At 32.0% G+C, this 21,163-nt stretch overlaps 2 protein-coding genes across 4 annotated transcripts in view; one reads left to right on the forward strand and one right to left on the reverse strand.

Annotated features, from left to right (window-relative positions):
• LOC143074064 (uncharacterized) overlaps window positions 1–21,163 on the reverse strand; it is a 367,901-nt gene that overhangs the window by 113,845 nt on the left and 232,893 nt on the right. The window lies entirely within an intron of this gene.
• On the forward strand, window positions 8,759–16,719 carry LOC143075982 (uncharacterized). Of its 3 annotated transcripts, none has more exons than XR_012978493.1 (2): window positions 8,759–8,876; window positions 13,630–15,097. XR_012978493.1 is itself a non-coding variant. In XM_076251594.1 (2 exons), the coding sequence occupies exons 1-2, from the start codon at window positions 8,864–8,866 to the stop codon at window positions 16,551–16,553; spliced, it is 324 nt and encodes a 107-aa protein (XP_076107709.1). In that variant the 5' UTR covers window positions 8,808–8,863; the 3' UTR covers window positions 16,554–16,719. The 3 variants fall into 3 exon arrangements, 1 of the variants encoding a protein (XP_076107709.1); XM_076251594.1 differs by lacking the exon at window positions 13,630–15,097 and adding an exon at window positions 16,243–16,719 and having other exon boundaries at window positions 8,808–8,876; XR_012978492.1 differs by lacking the exons at window positions 8,759–8,876; window positions 13,630–15,097 and adding exons at window positions 15,114–15,725; window positions 16,243–16,719.

A 21,163-nucleotide genomic window follows, 5' to 3' on the forward strand; every position in this document is an offset into this window, starting at 1 on the left:
TTTACTCACATGAACAATATGACAGGTGCCATATGTGGAGCAGGATTTGCTTTGACTTGCGGAGAACCTGAGATCACACACTAGTTTTCTATGTTGTGATTGATATATTGATGTATGTCGTTTTTTTTTTGGCATGGTTATATGTCTGTTTATTTTCGGCTTATGAATTTAAATGTCCCTTTGGTATCTTTCACCTCTCTGAAACAGAGTTTAGCACATCCATGTACCAAATGAATTGTTTTCCAAAATGTTCGTCTATATGACCAACATGTGTAAATGTTGTTTCGATTTAGATGTGGATTGTTTTCATGTTATCCTTAAAATGTATACGCAATCGTATTATTACTTAATATTGATTCAAACTATCTGTATGTTCTGATGTTCAGCTATCACGAGAAAATAATCAATTGAATTGGATTTAAGATACATTTACAGACTAGGTATATTAGGGTGTTAGGATATTTTGAGTATTTAATCTATGGGAGATTGCGAATTCTGTATAAACAAGCCGCTATGTTGTTAAATTTTTTCTACAGTGCCATGACAAATAAGTGCGTTTTAAAGTTAGCTTGAATAAATGTATAGATACGTATCGAAAGATAAATTCACCGAAAAACGCTGGAGAAAAACACAGCGAGCTTTTAAAAGATTCATGAAAAAGGTGAAACGAGATCAATGTATTCTAAAAAAAAAATAACAGGTAAAGCCAAGAAAAAAAAGCAGAAAAAAACACGCTTATGAAGATTAATTGTCGAGGTTCTTGTTAGTTATGACGCTATACTAGACGTAGATTGTACGTATTTTACATTTCAAAAACATCAGCATATAATCCTCAATTGAAGACTCAAACACCTTCTAGATAGGGATTGGTGAACCGCCAAGTGACATTGCAATTAGTGTTGCAAGGCTTTGGTGAGTAAAGGTGTAAGAACGTCAGATAGTGTAACTAAGTAATTTTTGACAAATACAAGCCAAGGTTAAGTACTAATGACTGGTATGAATTTCACAAAGGACGAATTGCTTCCCGCAAATGTGGTACTAAACATGCCAACAAATAAGCACATGATAAACGTTTTTTTTTTTTTTTTTAGTTTTTGACTAAAGATATTCTACATATAAGGTTTATTATTCAAAGCAAATGGTGTTCGTTTGTGCTGCATAAAGATGTCTGTTGCCACCACTTCTCAAATTGAAACCAACAAAATTAACTTTCATGTATTTGAACGCTAATACACGTAGGCCCGGTACCAATTTGTATACATTTTTAACACAAAATGATTCCATTTGTAAATCAATGACTGGTTTTATACAAAAAATAAAATCATTTTGTCCAAGCGAAGTTTGATCAGTTGGGAAAATACCTCGTTTTTTTCAGGGGAAAATAGTAACTTGCAACGTTATCACTGAATGGATCTCTCATCACCGGGTCAATGACGGTTATTGGAAAATTGCCTGTGTAAATGTGTTTGTTTATTTATGTAAGGCAGTTGTAATTTACACAAGACAAATAAAACAACAAAATAATCTTTTATTCAAGTTTTTATTTCCTAATCCTTATCTATTGCAATGCCTTGTAATAGCAAAATGCAAGATTTCAAAATAATAATTTTATGCTTTTAACGCAAAGTGCACAATTATTCCCCTATCTGCTGGACTATCAGTCCCAAGATAATAAGTGCTGATTGGTAGAAACTTTTGGATTTCAAATTATTTTCTGACTCTTTGATTGTATAAAAATGATATAGAAATGAACATCAAAATCCCCCACAACACTTTTCCCTAAAACGTTGAGTGACATTATAAGAATTGATATTAAGGCTCTATATGAAAACATTTATTTGTCTGCTGGTAATAGTTTAATATTTGAAAATGATCGCAAATAAATAAAAAGATTTTCTGTTATATAAATTTTCCTTTTCATGTTAACGGCAGTCCCTTTCAAATAATCGATAAAGTACCCATTTTTTGTATCCAATGTAGTTGACAATAAAAAAAAAATCTACGAATCGTATTCGTGTTCCTATAAAGTTATAAATTTGAGAATGAAAATAGGGAATAATCTTTTATATAAAGATAGAAGAGACAACAACCCGACAACAAATTTGATTGTATAAATTCAGAAACTTTTTCGTGCATTTTGTTTTTCGAAGGACAAATTTCATCAAACACATCAAAAGAATGAATAAAAACGGTCATATTCCTGACTTGGTACAGGCATTTTCTTATGTGGAAAAGGGTGGATTGAAACTAGTTTTATGGCTAGCTAAAACTTTCATTTGTATGATAGTCACATTAATTTAAATGTCATCTTGCTTACAAAAAATGAAATAACGAAAAATGACTAGTATTTCATACAAAATCGATTTCAAACCTCAGAAAAAAAAAATTAAACACATCTGAACGACTAAAGATATAGGTTCGATAACAACGTGTTGTTAAAACTCGCCAGTCGATGAAAACCCCATGGCATAAAGAATGGAAAAACGAATATAGGTGAAACATTATTATAATTAACACGAGTTCAAACTTAACAAAAATTATGCTTCTAAATAGAAACGAAAGATCCAGTTTCTCATGTGACACCTGTCATTCTTCTGCATTTCACTCAGAAATGTTCAGTATTAGTTGTCTAGAATAAGCATTAATATTTTGCACGAAATAGTGCCAATCCTTTTATGTTATATGAAAATAAAATAAAAACAATTAACTTAACTCCCTGGGAAATTTCATCGGGGTAAGTCTATATAAATTGACAAAAGCAAACACTAGTAGGCAACTTCACAAGTTAAAAAACAACTGATCTAGTTTAGACATAGTTACTAGTAATCCGATTTAGAAGGATTAAAACACGCTAAATGTTATAATATGATCACAGTATACGGATTTGATAAGCTGTGGTTTATTCCTTATACAAAACAAAACTTGCTTCAACAGAGAGAAGAGAAAAAACGACTACATATGTTGTACAGTCCTTTACATGAATAAGACAGGCACTTTCTATGAATTGTTGTTGTTTAAAATAACTTGAATAATTAGCATCATGCGTTTGTAGTGTGAAATCCAAAGATAACAGTAAACTTCAACTGATTTTCATAGTTCGTTTTTATGTTGTACGGTTAAACCACTGTCCCAGGTTAGGGGAGGGTTCGAATCCCGATAATATGTTTAACCCCGCCACTTTCTGTATGTATGTGCCTGTCCCAAGTCAGGAATCTGTAATTCAGTGGTTGTCGTTTGTTATCTGTTACGTATTTGTGTTTTCGTTAATTTTTTGTACATAAATTAGACCGTACCTTTTCGCGTATGAATTGTTTTACATTGTCATTTCGGGGGCTAGTATAGCTGCCTATGCAGTATGTGCTTTGCTCATTGTTGAAGACTGTACGACGACCTCTAGTTGTTAATTTTTGTGTCATTTTTTCTCTTTTGGAGAGCTGCTCATTTGAAATGTTACTACATCTTCTTTTTTATATATGATATATCAACTAATTCTATTAAATATGTGTTATTTTAGTTTTATTGAATTGATCGCATGGAAAGAGATGCATGAATTGTGGGATAAAAATCAACTGTTGACGCAAAGGGCTGACACTTATTGGATTACATTCGATTCCCAAAGTTCTTGTTTGTTACTTTGATTTGTCTCTTTTTAATTGTTTGAAGATACTCGACAATCGGTGAATGTCTATTGTTTTTCTTAAATGATAGGCAATTATGACGAAACAATACACACGGATTAAATTTTCTTTATATAAACCATCTTTTGATTGTTACCTTATAGTAAGACTAACTATTTATCATACTAACTTGTTTTTTGGTTTGTTCTAGAAAAGTATTATTTTTCAAGGTCTAATTGAAGCTTATGATAGCAAGTGTCATCTTCAGTATAATCAAAAGGTGCGAAATAGGATAACATGATAATTTTATAATTGTTGCTATGTTGTATCTTTGGTAACAATGACAAAATTTCAATCCCTGAGTATATGGAGGCAATGCTGTACCTTCTTATCCAAACTTCTAGGTGTTTTCTATCGTTCCTAATGCTTGTATCAAGTGAAGAATATGACAGTTGCTAAGATTTTCGTCAAAACATCCGTTAGTTTGCCAAAGGAAAACAAATTGACCTCATAGCGACTTACTACTTACTTCTTGCTTCTACCACACTTTAAAAAACGTTAAATACTAGCATGTAGAAGACATCATTTCCATTTATTTTCTTTTACTACGTTCAATTTTTTGCTTGAATTGTTCACTTTCCTTTAGTAAATGAAAATATTTTTAAAGAGTTTATCTTCTCAATTTATTTTGAACTTTTTCGCATTATATTCTATTATGGCAAATCCATTTTAACCATATCAAGACTACATTGACAAGTAACGGTGTTAACTTCATCATTGATTGATTTATGTTTCAAGTCGCACACAATTGTCAAATAAATATAGAAAATGTTGTCATTAATTAATATTTGATTAATGTGTTGATTGACATGAATAATTATTTATACATGTAATGGGTTGAATTCTGTTCATTTTCTGCATTATTTAGTGTTTAAAAATAAAATTATTAAATTATTTTGTTATGACATCAAGTTAATGTTGACCTCTAGGACAAAGCGTATGATTGTAGAATGGAAAGATATACACTTCTTGTGTCTGTATCTTTCAATTATTCCAAAGATGTAACACTTTTTTAAGACTATCGATTGTGGTTAAGTTAACGAACTGCTTAAATCCATGAACACATTGATTATTTGGACTGATAGCAGCCACGGGTAAAGAACGCTTTTTTATGTAAAACATTATTAAATCCAAAGATAGTATATTACACGCTCTAGGAGTTATACCTTTTTGAACCGAGCAAAGCGTTTATGGAGACTTGCAGATCAATTACTTAGTAGATTTGCTTTTCTGTAAAATATAAAAAGTGCAAGAAATATTTTCTCTAGGCAATTGGTTTGCGATTTTAATTCCTCTTTTAAATTATGAGCTCGAGGTTTACAACCCATGATACACAATTGACAGTTGACGCTGCTTATCAGAATGCATTGCCAGTCCAAATCTCAAGACCTGAAGTATCCTGAGTTTTGTTAATTCTTTAATGTTCCTCCGGGCACATATTGTTTTAAATATATTAAACACAAATGTCTAGATCTTTGTGATTAATGCTTATCAAATTTGTAGTTTGTCTTGCCATGCGACTGTTTTTATACATCTTTTAGAGTCTTGCAAAATGCAAACCTAACGGATGGCGTGCTCCACTATAAGCGATGTATCTTTGATGAAAAACTCAGTGTAGTCTGATAGTACAATCATCATATGTAGTAGCGAATGAACAGACGAAATTGTAACATGTTTAATGTTGGGTTCACAGGTTCATGATATGTTACTGTATCATTCGCGCTATTTCCTTTTTAAAAAGTACAATGGTGTTTTTGACACTCAAGTCATAGTATAATACAATAATTATATGAATATTAACAGAGGACAACATAGGTGCTATACATAAACATTCACTTTATCATAAGAAATTATAATTCACATGTATCTTATCTTTATGTGAAGTTTTGATTGCTGATATATATTTAATTGACGTGTATCTTCTATATTGATGAGATTTATTATTTGTTCGCAAGAAACTTCAATCTACTCTCGTGAAACTTTCATCTACAAAACCTTATTATCCTGTCTGCGAATTCCTTCTGTATTTGATGTAACGTTGTATTTGAAAAATTTAAAAGTATTCAAACGTCATACCAAACCATCGTACTTCATCGAAAAGGACCATCGTGTTTCGGCAGGGACCATATCACTTCAGCGTGACAATTGCACTTCAGCGTCCCCATCGCACCTCCGAGTATTATATCTTTATAAATACATTTTGATTCTTGCAATGCAACTTCTTTCATACTCTAACTTTAATTATGCTTCAAACGCATACTTTTTTTTATATTACTAGACGAAGGGTATCAAGTTTCTTATGTAATGTTCGTTTAAAACTTTTTTTCAAAAGGTAATTTGAGTAATTATACGAACGTTCTTCATTCATTAATTTGTAGACCATTACTTCCCACGTCCAAAGCGCTTATATTTGATGCACACAATCTGATTCCAAACTTTAATGTTTTCTTTCTGTTTGAGCAGTATAATGATACCCGAAAATTAAACATTTTAATTTCAGTTATCGTCTAAATATCAGATAACTATATTTCAAATAGAAATATTTTGTTTTGAAATTTGATAAATCAAACATATTAAAGAATCCAGCAGATGATAAATCGGTTAAAAGATGAAATAAACCTATTTACAGATTTTAAATGTAGGTTGTTTAGTACTATTATCAGACTTTACATTTTTTTAACATGTTTAAACCTCACTCTTTTTTCTCATTACTTATGGTTTGGTGACGAAGGCAGAGAACTTGATTGAAACTATATACTTACTATCATTATCTTGAGCGTCGCAAAAAAATAAATGCAAGCAAAAATGTAAAAACTGTTTTCCAATCGACAATTTCATTTGAAAATACTTTTTTTTATAAATAAACAAAAGTTTTCGTGTTTATTTTCTTTACGCGTTCTACGAAAAATGAATACCCAATTACAAGCAGGATTCTAAATCAGACTTATCCTTCTCATTTCTACCTTTAAATAAATGCAGACGAAATAGATAAGATCTGTTTAATGTATTTACAAGCCCTATCTTTTATGGTGATACCTTTGTAAAGTTGAATGTAGCCTATTTCTTATCTGAGATACATTAAAAGGTCTTGTCGAATTGGTGATCTATTTGTTGCTTAAGTCAAATGATTGCAGACTGTTGTTTATTCCTTTGTTATCAATTAATGTTATGAAGTTACTGTATCTATCTGTTTACGACTTGTACATATATTCTCTTACTTTACCAGTGAAACATTTTTATAATATCTAGTAAAGTAGAAAGCTAGTGTTTGGTAAATACTTGACAATGTTATATGGTTATGTAAATATGGTTACATCGTAAGGTCAAGGAATGTAGATATGAAAGATAGATTTTTAATAAAACTTATTTCATATCTTTATCATGAATGTGAAAATGGAATAAATGTGTCAGATTGGATTAACTTTCAATTTCAAGCACATTATATCGTTTATACAGTAGTATAATAAAAAGTCCAGGACATCTATGCACTGTTGTTTATTGTATGTTCTATTGCAATTGAACAATAAAATTAATCATCGCCATACGATTTATAAAATTATGTTTAATTCATGTATTACATTTTTTAGATGGTTTAAACTTTCAACTAACACATCATTACACTTTTCGGCATACACCATTACATCATACACCCTGTTTCATTACACCATACACGTTACACATTTACATCCTACACTTTTCACATTCTATCTACACCATAAGTAATACCCATAACGCAATATAATTTTAAAGAAAGAGTGCGACTAATTTTGATCACAATTTAAAATTCAGTTCTTATCATTTTTTAACTTTGAAAACCACACTGTATATACACCTTACACAATCACATCATTACACCATTCCTCATACACAATACACCGTATCACCATACACCTTCTACCATTGCAACATTGACCTTCTACCGTTGCAACATTGCACCATATGCCATACACCATACATGTTATTTATTTTGGAAATTTACACCATTCAAGGGCTGTAACCATGTTAAGGTTGTTAAATTGAGTATTGCAGAACACATTGTTCAATACCTTGCATTTAACCTTGAACTCATTAATCTATTAAAACCTGCAATGACTGTTCATTCGGCTTAAATAAAACACTAGAAATTAACAACGAAATACTATTCAAGCAGCGCCTGCATATGCGGTTTTATTCAAAGTCGATAAGATATTCCTTGAAGTAAATACTGATCTGCCTAAAATTAAAAACTGTATGTTTACTCTATAGTTCTTTGGATGTTATATTTGCTATATATCATTATAAAGGAAACACGTGTTGATTATCAATATTTTTCATGAATAGTCCGGTATAGTGTCAATATTTTCAGAGCAAAACCTACTCATACATCTAGTTTACTTTTCAATGGAATTGTTCCTTTAACTAGACTTTGTTAATTAAGTGAGTGTTATTATATCTGCATGCTATACCTGCATGTATATCTGGTATTTCTAATTTACAATAGTACAACCGTCTTCTATAAATCAGCCCAACGGGATTATTTCAAATAGTTATCAAAGGTACCAGGATTATAATTTAGTACGACAGACGCGCGTTTCGTCTACGTAAGACTCATCAGTGACTCTCATATCAAAATATTTATGAAGCCAAACAAGTACAAAATTGAAGAGCATTGAGGATCCAAAATTCCTTAAAGTTGTGCCAAATAATGCGAAGGTAATCTATGACAGGGATAAAAAAATCCTTAGTTTTTAAAAAATTCAAAGTTTTATAAAGAGGAAATTTTTTGACCATATTATTGATATTCATGTCAACACTTCAACACCGAAGTGTTGACTATTGGGCTGGTGATACCCTCGGGGACGAAACGTCTACCAGCAGTGGCCTAAGCCCAGTGGTGTTAATTATGAAATAAATTATCTAACATTTAATAAGATCAGTAGCATGAACTACTATCACACTACATCATAAGCTAATATTATAGATAGTTGTGATTCAGGTCTTCATAAGTAAAAACAATAATCATAAACAAACATTACAAATGCAAGGTAATCACAGTGTACTTTACTCCTAATTTAAACCTTTCTCCTCAAACGTAACTATATCATGTATATAATCATAAGTTATACAATTTCAATGTATTAATGCTGGATACGCTAAACTTGAAAGGTTGATAATAGAAACTGGATTATAATTTTACAGAGTTTTAAATGAATCAACGGCGTAAGTTTTTGAAATTGTTTTGATTTCATTGTTTTACCATGTTCAAGATGGATGCATTTATCATTGTAGACAACATTGAAATTGAAATTGAACTAACAAAGGCTGTAACACAAACATTTTGAATAAACTACATTACTGTGTTTGAAACTAAGATGAAGAGTTGTCTACTCACATTGTCCAAATCGTTGTTAAGAATAACGTTGGCACGCATCAATTTTTATTAATTGAAAATTGCTTGAATCGTCTTGCCATATTTCTAAATTCTCAACGTTTGTTCAATGCCTTTTTTTCGCAATATGTATTCCTTGTGTTTAAGTCAAAACTAGTTATCCATTTGTATATAATCAAACTGGAAAGTGACACACTGTAAACTTATCGATTCTTAATATTCTGTTACAAATATTTGTATAGTTTAACACCTTACTTTACTTAAACGGGGGCCTCGGTGGCCGGGTGGTCAAAATAATTGAACTACTATATGATTAACCAGTTCACACTGATGTTCTGAGTTTGAAATTTTGACCGGGGCAATTGCACTCGTTTCCAACCTTAAGGGACTATACTGGTAAGTTGTTCTATCGAAGATCAGTGGTTTTTCCAAATACACCGGCTTTCTCCCCCAACAAACACTGACCACTACTGAATATCACCATTGTGTTGACATGATGATAAACACAAATCAATAACTCAATCAATCAATACTTTCACTCAAACGTCTATCCATCTTTGAAATATAATCATAATTAGCACTTTGATGATTTAAAAAATGTGAAATCTATTCGTTAAACATGATTTTTTTTGTACATATCATTTGTTTGCCTGTAAACTTTATATACACATGGAAAAAAGTATTGTAACATCAAATTGAAATTCAAATTAAAAAAACACTTTTAATTTTTTTGAGATATAATTTGTTGAATTAGAAGTAGTTATTATCAAATATGATTATTTTAATATCACCTGAGTTTAATACAAAGATATCGACTCGTTAAGTTCTTATCTGCACATGCATCTACTGTACTTGTAAACAACAAAACAGATGTTTTTATCCTCATTGTTTTCAACACTTTAAATAACCAAGTTTATAAAGTTATGTGATTGACACCTTGTAATTGATCATCCACAACTCATAACTGCAGCAAGATGGCAGATAATCAGCATGAGAGAAGTAGGTATGTCGCTGTTGCAATTGCACATATTGTTGTTCATCACATTCCACTATAAATCGTTTTGATAATAAAATTTAGGCAACAAACGATGTTAAAGACCTTCCGAGATCAAGAAGACCCCCTATTATAACATCTGCTAGGGAAAATCAAGCATAATGAAGGTTGGTCAAGAGCAAACCCATTGCAAACAACACAACCCTAAAAAGAGAGTGATGATCATACAGGAGTCTGTAAGCAAGAACTGTTCCAGATCGGCTCATCGCTACTGGTTATTGTGTGATAAGACCATTTTTGGGACCTTTGCCTACGAACAGACACACAGTTGCCAGTATCTAATGTAGTGCAGAGCTCGCCAAAGTTGGAAATTATAATCGTGGAGGAAGATCCATTGTTCCAGTGGAATTAGGTTTATCTTGGTTTATCTTCCTTGGCCTGATCGTAGCCCAGATTTGAGCCATACCGAGCATATATGGGACATTATTGAGCGTAAAGTGCACGAAAGGACACCCAAGTTCAAACACGTCATGAAAAAAACAATAATCTTCGTCCGGAATGGTTGCTGCTACCTTAGCAACAAATTAGGATTCAGAAGACGTTAAGAGGCGGTTATTCGTTTGATTGGAGGCTGCTCACAAAGTACTAATTCTTTGGCGTATAACGATCAACCATGATGTGAATCATCTTAAGATTAATTTTGAAATGTCTGACATTATAAAGTTCGACTACAGTAAAAGTTGTAATATGCAATTTTGTACAAAAAAACACTTCATTTTGTAATAAAAATTTTGGTTAGATAAGATATTTTTTCTCATACTTTTTTTGTTCGTTTCAATGCCAATGTTATCATTAACTTCGTTTCAATATTATTATACAACTATTTTATCATATTTCATCCAAATAAGAGGCTGATGTTTCATGTTTTAAAAATTCAAGGTGTTTCTTCCATACTTTCTTCCTTGTGTATATTTTGAATGTTTAAAACGCTTCCAATTCGAATTATCAACCCAAGTAACTGAAAAAATAGGTCCCAATAACTTTAAATAGTAGAATTTCTATATTTTCTCTTCAAAAGTTACATGTACAAAAAAATATTGCCACTCTGACATAAACGTCGTAGAAATGCATTTAAACCTTTCCAGAAACATGAACATTATCTGGTATCAACTAACCTCTATCTTCAGTAACTTTTCCCAGATCTTATAAAACTTATTCTATCACGAATGTAAACTGAAAATCTGGTAGATTTGACAGTTCCATGTTAAATATTCATTTTGTACTTTTGTACTATGATTTTTATTTTCAATTAATTAGGGAGATGTCAAATCAATAACTGTAACCGTCAAGATGTCAATCAAAACTGGACTGTTTTGTATCTTGTGATGTAATAAGCTAGGTCAATGAGTACAGAATACGATGACAACCACCATTAACGCGCATTTACTACAAACAGTAAACGTTCGTTTATTTTTTACCCAGATAGAAAACGCGCTTTCCACTTTAACGCGGCGGTAACCATAAACGTAAACGCCCGTTTACTCTTTACAAAATTAGAAGACGCGCCATTTTTGCGTTAGCGCGGAGGGTAACGCGAAAGTAAACGCCCATTTTCATTTCATGAAATTTCAGACTTAAAGCAGAGTTAACGCGGTTTTACGCGAAAAACACGCGAGTTAACGAGGCGCTAACCTTTTCCGACGACTACGTGTAATGCTATGTCTGTACTTATGTACATGTTTTACTATCATACATTTTACATAATCATTAACATGTTTGAAATATTTTTAATCGCATATTTTAATATTTAAATCTGATATCGTAAAGATACTTTACTACTTGATTATCAACTGCAATTCTAAATTTCCGAAAAACGAAGTACAGTAAACCACCGCTTGTTTAAAAAGCTTGTCCGTAACTAATTTTCATAGAAGACATACTATACTGCAGAAAAAAATATCATTAAGTGTGAACACTATTAAGAAAACTATTGTTACAACTCACAGTTTGTGAGTGAACGGAAAGTGTTTCTTCTAAATGTTAACGAGCTCTAAGTCTAAAATATGTTTCATGCTAAAATGTAACCTTCAACGATTTCATCTGCATATGATTTGTCAAAACATCTATTGCATTATTATTTAGTTATTTATAATAACTCTTATCATATCAAACACTCACACAATTAACTTAGCTTTAGTTTTCAATGATATATAAACGCCTGGTTTTTTAACATTTGTGATTATCGTAACATTAAAACATTGTTTTCACTAATTTTCTTAACATACTTTGATATTCAAATTGCAACTGTAACCCACATTGACCAATTCTAGTTAGTGATGCTGGCAGTCGCATATATTTTGAATCGAACAGGGCACTTTTGACAGACTTAACAATACCGCAATTAGTTATGATTAATTGGGTTGCTTTTGAGAGGTTTAGCGCTATAAAAATATGTTCAATCCACCATATTTTATGAATAAAATGCTTGTTAAGAATATGACAGTTGTTGTCCATTCATTTGGTGTGTTTGAGCTTTAGATTTGCCATATGATTAGAGACTTTCCGTATTGAATTTTCCACGTAGTTTAGTATTTTTGTGATTTGAATTTTTGTCAGATTTAACAATACTGCAATTAGTTAAGATATGTGTTTTGGTTGCTTTTCATTCATTTTGAAAGACTTCATATCGGACTGATATTTGAACAATATCATTTACTAGGTTTTTAAAAATCTCTATTTTGTCTACTTGATACCTTATTCAAGTTATTATATTAGTTTTTAAGGGAGTGTTTAACAGTTCAAACGTATGCACCTGTCCCAAGTAAGGAATCAGTTGTTTAGTGGTTGACGTTTGTTGATGTGTTTCTCATTTTTATATAGATAAGTTGGTTGTTCTGTTTAAATAGTTTTACAATAGTGATTTTGGGGCGCTTCATAGTTTGCTGTTCAGTTTGAGCCAAAACTCCATGCTGACGGCTGTACTTAGACTTGCTAAGTAATTAACTCATCGAAGATACCAGGACTAAATTTGGTATATACGGCAGACGCGCGTTTCGTCTACAAAAGACTCATCAGTGACGCTCGAATCCAAAAAAGTCAACAGGCCAAATAAAGTACGAAGTTGAAGAGCATTGAGGACCAAAGTTCCTAAAAGTTTTGCCAAATAGAGCTAAGGTAATTTATGCCTGAGGTAGAAATGCCGTAGTATTTCAAAAATTCAATATTTTGTTAACAGTTAATTTATCAATATAACCATATCAATGATAATTCATGTCCGCACTAAAGTGCTGACTACTGGGCTGGTGATACCCTCAGGGAAATAAATCTCCACCAGCAGTGGCATCGACCCAGTGGTAGTAATCAACTCATCAAAGATACCAGGACTAAATTTTGTATATACGGCAGACGCGCGTTTCGTCTACAAAAGACTCATCAGTGACGCTCGAATCCAAAAAAGTTAACAGGCCAAATAAAGTACGAAGTTGAAGAGCATTGAGGACCAAAGTTCCTAAAAGTTTTGCCAAATACAGCTAAGGTAATCTATGTCTGAGGTTTAATTTTTATACATCGTACATATATTTATTTTACAGTATTCAAGTCATTGGTAAAGAATTAGTGTTTTCCCGGGAGGAAAATAGAAGAAAAATGGATAGGGCGAAACCAGAGTTGTATGACATATGTCCCGGCCTTTTAAGGATGAAATTAAACTTAATGTATACATCAGGCCAGACGCAAGTCGAAAACCGAACAATGGCTTTAGATACTGCAATAGAACGGGAGCATGAGATAGTTCATGGAGTTGTTGATTTAATGCGAACTTTGCTCGATAATCCATTACGAAAACATAGGTACATCGCTCGCAATACTAAAAAGCTCGAAAAAAATATCAAAAATAACCCTAAACACTTGAACACATTAGCTGACCTTGCAGACTTGTATAGAAGCAATAATTTGAAAGAAAAAGCTAAGGTAATAGAAGATAGAATAAGTAAAATTTTGCAAAGCAGTGATTCCGATGATATCAAAGAAAAGGCAATTTGTATCGTCGAACAAGGTTATGCTGTACTTTTTGAAGAATTTAAAGAAAACGAACTAGAAGCACAACAAAAGCTAGCGGATTCATTTGAACTTATCAAGGCTGAACAGAGCAGTTCTATTGAAGAAAGAAAAGATTTGATCTGCCTTGCCTTAAAATATACGATAAATGCACAACGGCTTGTGTGTCTTGCGATTAACTGTAAAAGTGACAATAGAGTTGCCGAGGAAAAGAAATCAAGCATTGAAATGTTTCAAAAAGGGATACAGTATCTTAGAAATACATCTTATTCTGTGGAAGATATTTATATATGGACTTACTATTATGCAATGGCTTGCAATAGAATGCCTTACAGTGCAAACGATATAGGTATTCAAGCGGTTTATTTGTTCTGGTCAGTTGTTTCGAATCTACCAAAAGATGACGAAAGATTTTCCATATATAGAGCCCGTGCATACGCCTATATTGGACATAAAATAATTACAAGGAATGAAGCTTTCAATGCTTCTTTGTCAACCAGTTCCTTAACCAGTGATGAAAAATTCCTCGCTCTCCTAAAGTCTCCTCTTTCTGCTTTTGAACTTGCGATCGCTGAGCAACCATACGATGAGGTTATTCTAAATCGTAAAGGTACAAGCTTGTGGTCTTTGTTTAAGTTTGGATATGCTAAAACAGACAACGAAAAACTTGATTATTTGAAACAAGCCGAGGAAACGCTATCATTGTCTATTTCACAGAACCCACGTATGCATTTGCTTGCTTTTTCAACAAGAATGAAGGTCTATACGGACTTATCCACTTTGAAAGTTTTTTCTGAAGACAAAAGGAAAGACTTCTTACACAAGGCCCTACATGACGGAAAACATTCTATTAAAAATAATATGAGCCCTCGCGATGTCTGCACAGTAGCTGAAGTTTGTCAGAAACTTGCTACATTTCCAAACTTTTACAGGTATGGACCTGAAGCCGTTTCATGCAGCGAATACTTAGATGAAGCACTAGGTTATCTAAATCAATGTATAAGCGCGAGAGGACAAACATATTTCACAGCGTTCAAAATTGGCATAATTTATTTTGACATGGCGGAGTATCGTATGGCTACAGAATGGCTGAAAAGAGCATTCATGTTCTCAGATCCAACGCGTGCGTTTGAAAATGTCAAATCATTATGCATGTCAGTACTGAAACTTGGTGATACATCAATCATTCATGCTGAGCTTATCCATGTCTTAACATTTATTGCTAACAGAATGAATTGTTTAGAGTTTCTTAATTATTTAGTACCAAAAGGTCTTTGGAAAGACTATCTTGGAAAGCTTTGTGAATTTATGATATTTTTAGAAACTTTCCACCTTACAACAGATCAAGTTAAAATAGCAGAGTATTTGAAAACCGTTTTAATTAAGAAAGACTTCTTAACAGCACGACGGTTAAGAATATGCCAGTTCCAACCATCAAACAGATACGATTTAAAATATGATTTAGATGCAGCAAACTTGCTTCAAGCAGATATTGGATACGCAGGTGGTTCACAAAATTGTAGAAATGATTATTTCATCATCGTGAGTGAAGTAAATTCTGCTTGGATTCAATGCTTTTTACAGCATCAGCTCGGCATACAAATGATCGATGATGACATCATACTTACAGGTAGTGCTAAAATATACAGCAGTGCAATCTTTTAAAAATATCTAATTTATAAAATTTCAGTAACCTTTAAAATTACTTTGACTACCTGATCTTGAATTGGAACATAGAAACATAATCATTGTGTTTTGTAATTCTCAACGATCCTCGTATTTGTAGCAAAATGATTCATAATCTTTTGATAACAATTACATAAAATCGATCGTAATGCAATATTTTCGAATTAACAAAGAATGAATCACATGCTTTGCGATTTTCTCCAATTTATGAGAATTGATACTCGTCGAATATATTAATGTCAAAAAATAATTGTCGATATTGAGCAAAAGACGATTGTTTGGCAAATGTGATTATGTGAAAGGGTTTAGATATGATGCAATAAATGGTAAAATTCCGATACTTGATATTGGTGATGCTAATACAAATTAATACAACTCGCAGTCTCCATTGATTATAGTGTATTGTTGTGAACTGTCAATGCTTTAATAAACTTTTGGTAAATATTTGTTATTCTTTTCAGGTTGGCCTGGTGCTATTGATTATGATTCATGTTCGTCGTTATTGGAGACAACCATTGAGGGTATCACAGAATGTAGGAAGAGCATACTTGTTTTATCTAAAGACTTTCTGGAGAGAGAATGGTACGTCCTAAAAACAATAATAACACAAACACTGAAGAGAAGATCGGACTTCCTACGAGTAATCCTGCTAGAAAATTGTGATATTCCACCAGAAATAGACAGAGAACGTATATCGTTCTTTGATTTCACACATGACAAGAACATTCCAATAGAAATTCAACATTTGAAGTTGGCTTTACAGGAAATTTGAAATATTTCTAGATACAACAAAGGAAATCTGACAACCATTTTATAGTCTGAAGCGTATTTACATATGTATACTTATATATATATATTCACAAATTAATCTGAAAAATGTATTAGCAGAATTTAAAACAATGTGTATTTATTGTTAAGAAATAACAAAGTTTGTCTAATATTATTTTATTGTTTGACAGGAACGCACGATATTTATGCACGCTAATATGATTTAAAACTGATTAATATGACAATATCACGATGCATAGAAGTAAGATGAATTGGTGTTGGTGTCAATGAGATAACACTCTATCAGAGTATCAATGGGTGAAAAATAAATTATTATAGACATAATGTGTAAAAAGAAAACAATTATACATTGATAAAGTCATAACGTGTAACATTTTATTTGAAGTACGACCTCCAACGATGAGCTTTGGCCCACACCGATTTAGCAAGCTATCAAAGGACTAATCCGGCCTCGTGTAAAAAATACAAACAGAAAACCAAACGAACTAATCTAAACAAAAAAAAGGAGAAACAAGAAACACTTATGAACAACATAAAATGTAACGATAATCAATAAACAACAGTGACCTTGGTAAATTTTGTTTTCTAAAGGCGATCAATTTTTGACGTTTATATGACGTCTTAAAATCAGAAATGTTGTAAAATTCATTGTTATTTCCTAATTGTATGCATTGGCAAAACTTATGTTGAAATTTTAAATATGTTTAGTTCAAATCCGGGCGTTAATTTGATGAGTTTTACGAGCACTTGGTTCTTTGGGACTGCTAGAAACCATGTTTAATCCGATGTGGTAAATGTAGTTAGTCCAGTAGTAGACCTATAATGGTTTACATTTATAAATTGTTATTTGGATGGAGAGTTGTCTCATTGGCACTCACACCATATCTTCCTGTATCTAATTGTGTTTTAATATGCTCGGTCTCTGCAAGTTTCTGTTTGTGAGATCTTGAACTATTCTAACAGAATCAAATATGTTATAACTAGGACATAGAGAGTTGACATAGTATGTGAAACAGTTTTAAACATTTTTCGATTTTTTAGTGTCAGTCCTTTATCATTGCATTTATTTGACATTCGAGTTTTACAAATAGCATAACGTATGCTAGTTATTTGTATATGACAAAAGATGCGTCTGGCCTTTAAAGAGTATAAATCTTATATGGCAGAGGTTAAAATGTGATCAAGGTCCGTACTAGTTGTAAGCATAAGCATTAGAACATATGCATATAACGGATTGTAAAAGGAAGGAGTTTGTTTTTTCTTGTTCAACCCTTATCTGTATGCAGTAAACATTATGTTATACATACAAATAAGAATCCGATTTAACTTGTCTAAAATGTTCACATAGTTTGGTCTTTTTTTCTATTGTTGAGTTTTTTTTCAATAAGACCTATATTTACACGCACATTCATATACATTTGATGTGGTAAATGAAATCAAATTTTTATTGTATTCCGATACAGGTTAGACACATATGAAATTCGTAACACTTTAAAGAAATCTAGATTAATATGCAGTTACGTTTAGTCACATATTATCTGTAAACTGTAATTGAAATGTCAGCAATCATTGTGTCAATATTTTTTACTGATATCCAAATCACAAGATACCTTTGCAAAAGTGAAAGTTAATTGTTGATTATTGGATTCTTAAAAATAATCACAAGTTTTGTTACAAACAAATTTGCAGGAGAATAAACATTTAACATGTTTAATAAGATACTAGAAATAAAACGCCGATCAAAATACTAACTCAATCTTATAAAATAATTTGACAATGCGTTACACTTACAAAAGAATCATTTTTGTAGGCTTAAATCAGATAGAATTAAAAACAGTATTATAAAAGAGGGACGAAAGATACCAAAGGGACAGTGAAACTCATAAATCTAAAACAAACTGACAACGCCATGGCTAAAAATGAAAAAGACAAACAGAAAAACAATAGTACACATGACACAACATAGAAAACTAAAGAATAAACAACACGAACCCCACCAAAAACTAGGGGTGATCTCAGGTGCTCCGGAAGGGTAAGCAGATCCTGCTCCACATGTGGCACCCGTCTTATACTTACTCCCCTAGAATAGCTATATACAGTTATGAGAATAAAACACCATGTTTTTTTTACAGTTCAATCCCATATCTGAGATCAACTCTAGTTTTAAGTGGCGAGGGGGGCGGGGGTCCCAGTGTCGCTCAGTCTTTTATGTTTTTATATTTTACGTTCTACATACTCTGCTCATTCTTTTCATGACGTTGTTGGTTAATTTTGGTCCTTAAATATCCCTCTAGTAGTATCCTTCATCTCATTCTAAATGAAACTTTATTATCGTTTGCCTCTGTCTCTGTCTTCAATATATTGGTATATACATTACAATTGTGAAAGTGAAAGTTAATTTCGGAAAATTCAAGTTTCACAGAAATTGTTTAAAAAGTGATGTAATTACCAGTATACACAAAACGTAGTATACAATGTATATATTGAACCTACAGGAGAGTTATTAATAGGTTTGCTTAAAATGTTATGGGTTTTTGAAATAATAATAAAATAAAAAAATATAAATGTATCATGTATATAGTTTTGTTATGATACTTATATATAAAATTTAAACTGGTCAGAAGAGTTTCAATTGTGAAAACGGATAAAACGGGAAATAGCTGACAAAAAATCTTTGGACTCTTTTTTTAATTCAGTAATGAACATAGTTGATATACGTATTCAACATTTTAAAGACCATTTTACTCTCAACAATAACCACAATAAACCTCTTTCTCGTATCAAACATAAACTAAAAGAACTAGCCAATGCATTTGTTTTTGTCCCGGCCGATAAAGCTGCTAATAATATTATTATTGTTTGACGTACATTTTACATTGAGGTTCTACAAAAAGAAATCACCAATTCACCAAGATTCCAACTGACTCAATTTTCAGAAAACGACATCTGTAACAAACATTAACTTTTAGCTACCGTTTTACAAGCAAAACAAAAAAACAATGAAAGTTCCAACTATGTATTGGCTTCCCAAGCTACACAAAACACCTTACAAATATAGATTTATTTCTTCTTCAAGCCATTGTTCCACTGCTAAATTATCTATTATAATTACCAGTCCACTTGGTACAATCAAAAACCTGATAATAAATTTATCAAATAAGGCCTTTGAAAATAGTAGAATGAATTACTTTTGGAGTGTCAAAAACTCGTTGGAAGTACATGATAAATTGCATGCTTATATTGGTGATTTTGAATCTGTTCAAAGTCAGAATGTGAATATATATGTTCAAACTCTTTTAGGTCATTTTTTAGTAGCAATAGACAAACAAACTATGTCAATTGGACATGCTTTGATACTATATCTGCCATTGAATTTTTACTAGATAACTTTTTTGTTCGCTTTGGAGATTCCGTATATCGTCAGATTAAGGAAATCCCAATGGGAACTAACTGTGCACCACTTATTGCGGACCTGTTTTTGTATTGCTATTTATGACAAAAATCAGCAAAGATCCATCGAAATAACATCTGATACACACATTTAATAATTCTTTTAGATATTTGGATGATATTTTGGCTCTCGATAATGACGACTTCAGTATGTACACTAAATAAATTTATCCTGTTGAACTTACTTTAAATAAAGCTAATACTAACGATGACCACTGTCCTTTCCTTTCCTCGATCTTGATATCTATATCATTAACGGAAAGCTTAATACAAAAATTTATGATTCAAGAGATGATTTTTCATTTCCTATCATTAATTATCCATTTTGAAATGGTGACGTTCCCTTGTCACCATCTTACGGTGTTTATATATCTCAATTTGTACGATTCGCTCGTGTATGTAACAATGTTTTAGATTTTAATTGGAAAAATTTATGTATTACTGAAAAATTATTACACCAGGGTTTTCGATATCACGAACTAGTCAAAACATTTACTAAACTTTATCATCGGTATAAGAACATCATTCGTAAATATAGCTCGACATTCAGACTTCTTATACGTTCAGGTATTTCACATCCAATATTTAATGGAAATATTCTTTATACAGCACAAACATGTCAGTATTCACCTCAGAAGCTAACAAAACCTTTAAATAAACATATTAAGAAGGGATATTAAGTTACGATACTGTTGTCAGGTCATTAAAGATTGCATGTTTTGGCGGTAATATTGATTCATTTATAGCTTTGCATCGGAAATAAACACATTTATTTAAAAAAAAAACAGTTGTTGGCATGACACGGGTTATGTTCTTCTTATATATGTTATGATGGTATGATACTAAACCCCTCACGGGAAGGATTGTGCCTGATATTCATATGATGAAGACATACATGTAATCTTTCAATCAGTTTCATTGAAGTCTGGAGCTGGCACAACAGTTAACTGCTACACGTAGTAGTCTGATGTTTAATTTATGTATTATTGTCATTTTGTTTATTTTCTTTGGTTACATCTCCTGACATCAGAATCGGACTTCTCTTGAACTGCATTTTGATGTGCGCCATTGTTATGCGTTTACTTTTTTGCATTGACAAGAGGTATAGGGGAAGGGTTGATATCTCATAAACATGTTTAACCC

Source organism: Mytilus galloprovincialis, chromosome 5, assembly GCF_965363235.1.
Source record: "Mytilus galloprovincialis chromosome 5, xbMytGall1.hap1.1, whole genome shotgun sequence".
Classification (NCBI taxonomy): domain Eukaryota; kingdom Metazoa; phylum Mollusca; class Bivalvia; order Mytilida; family Mytilidae; genus Mytilus; species Mytilus galloprovincialis.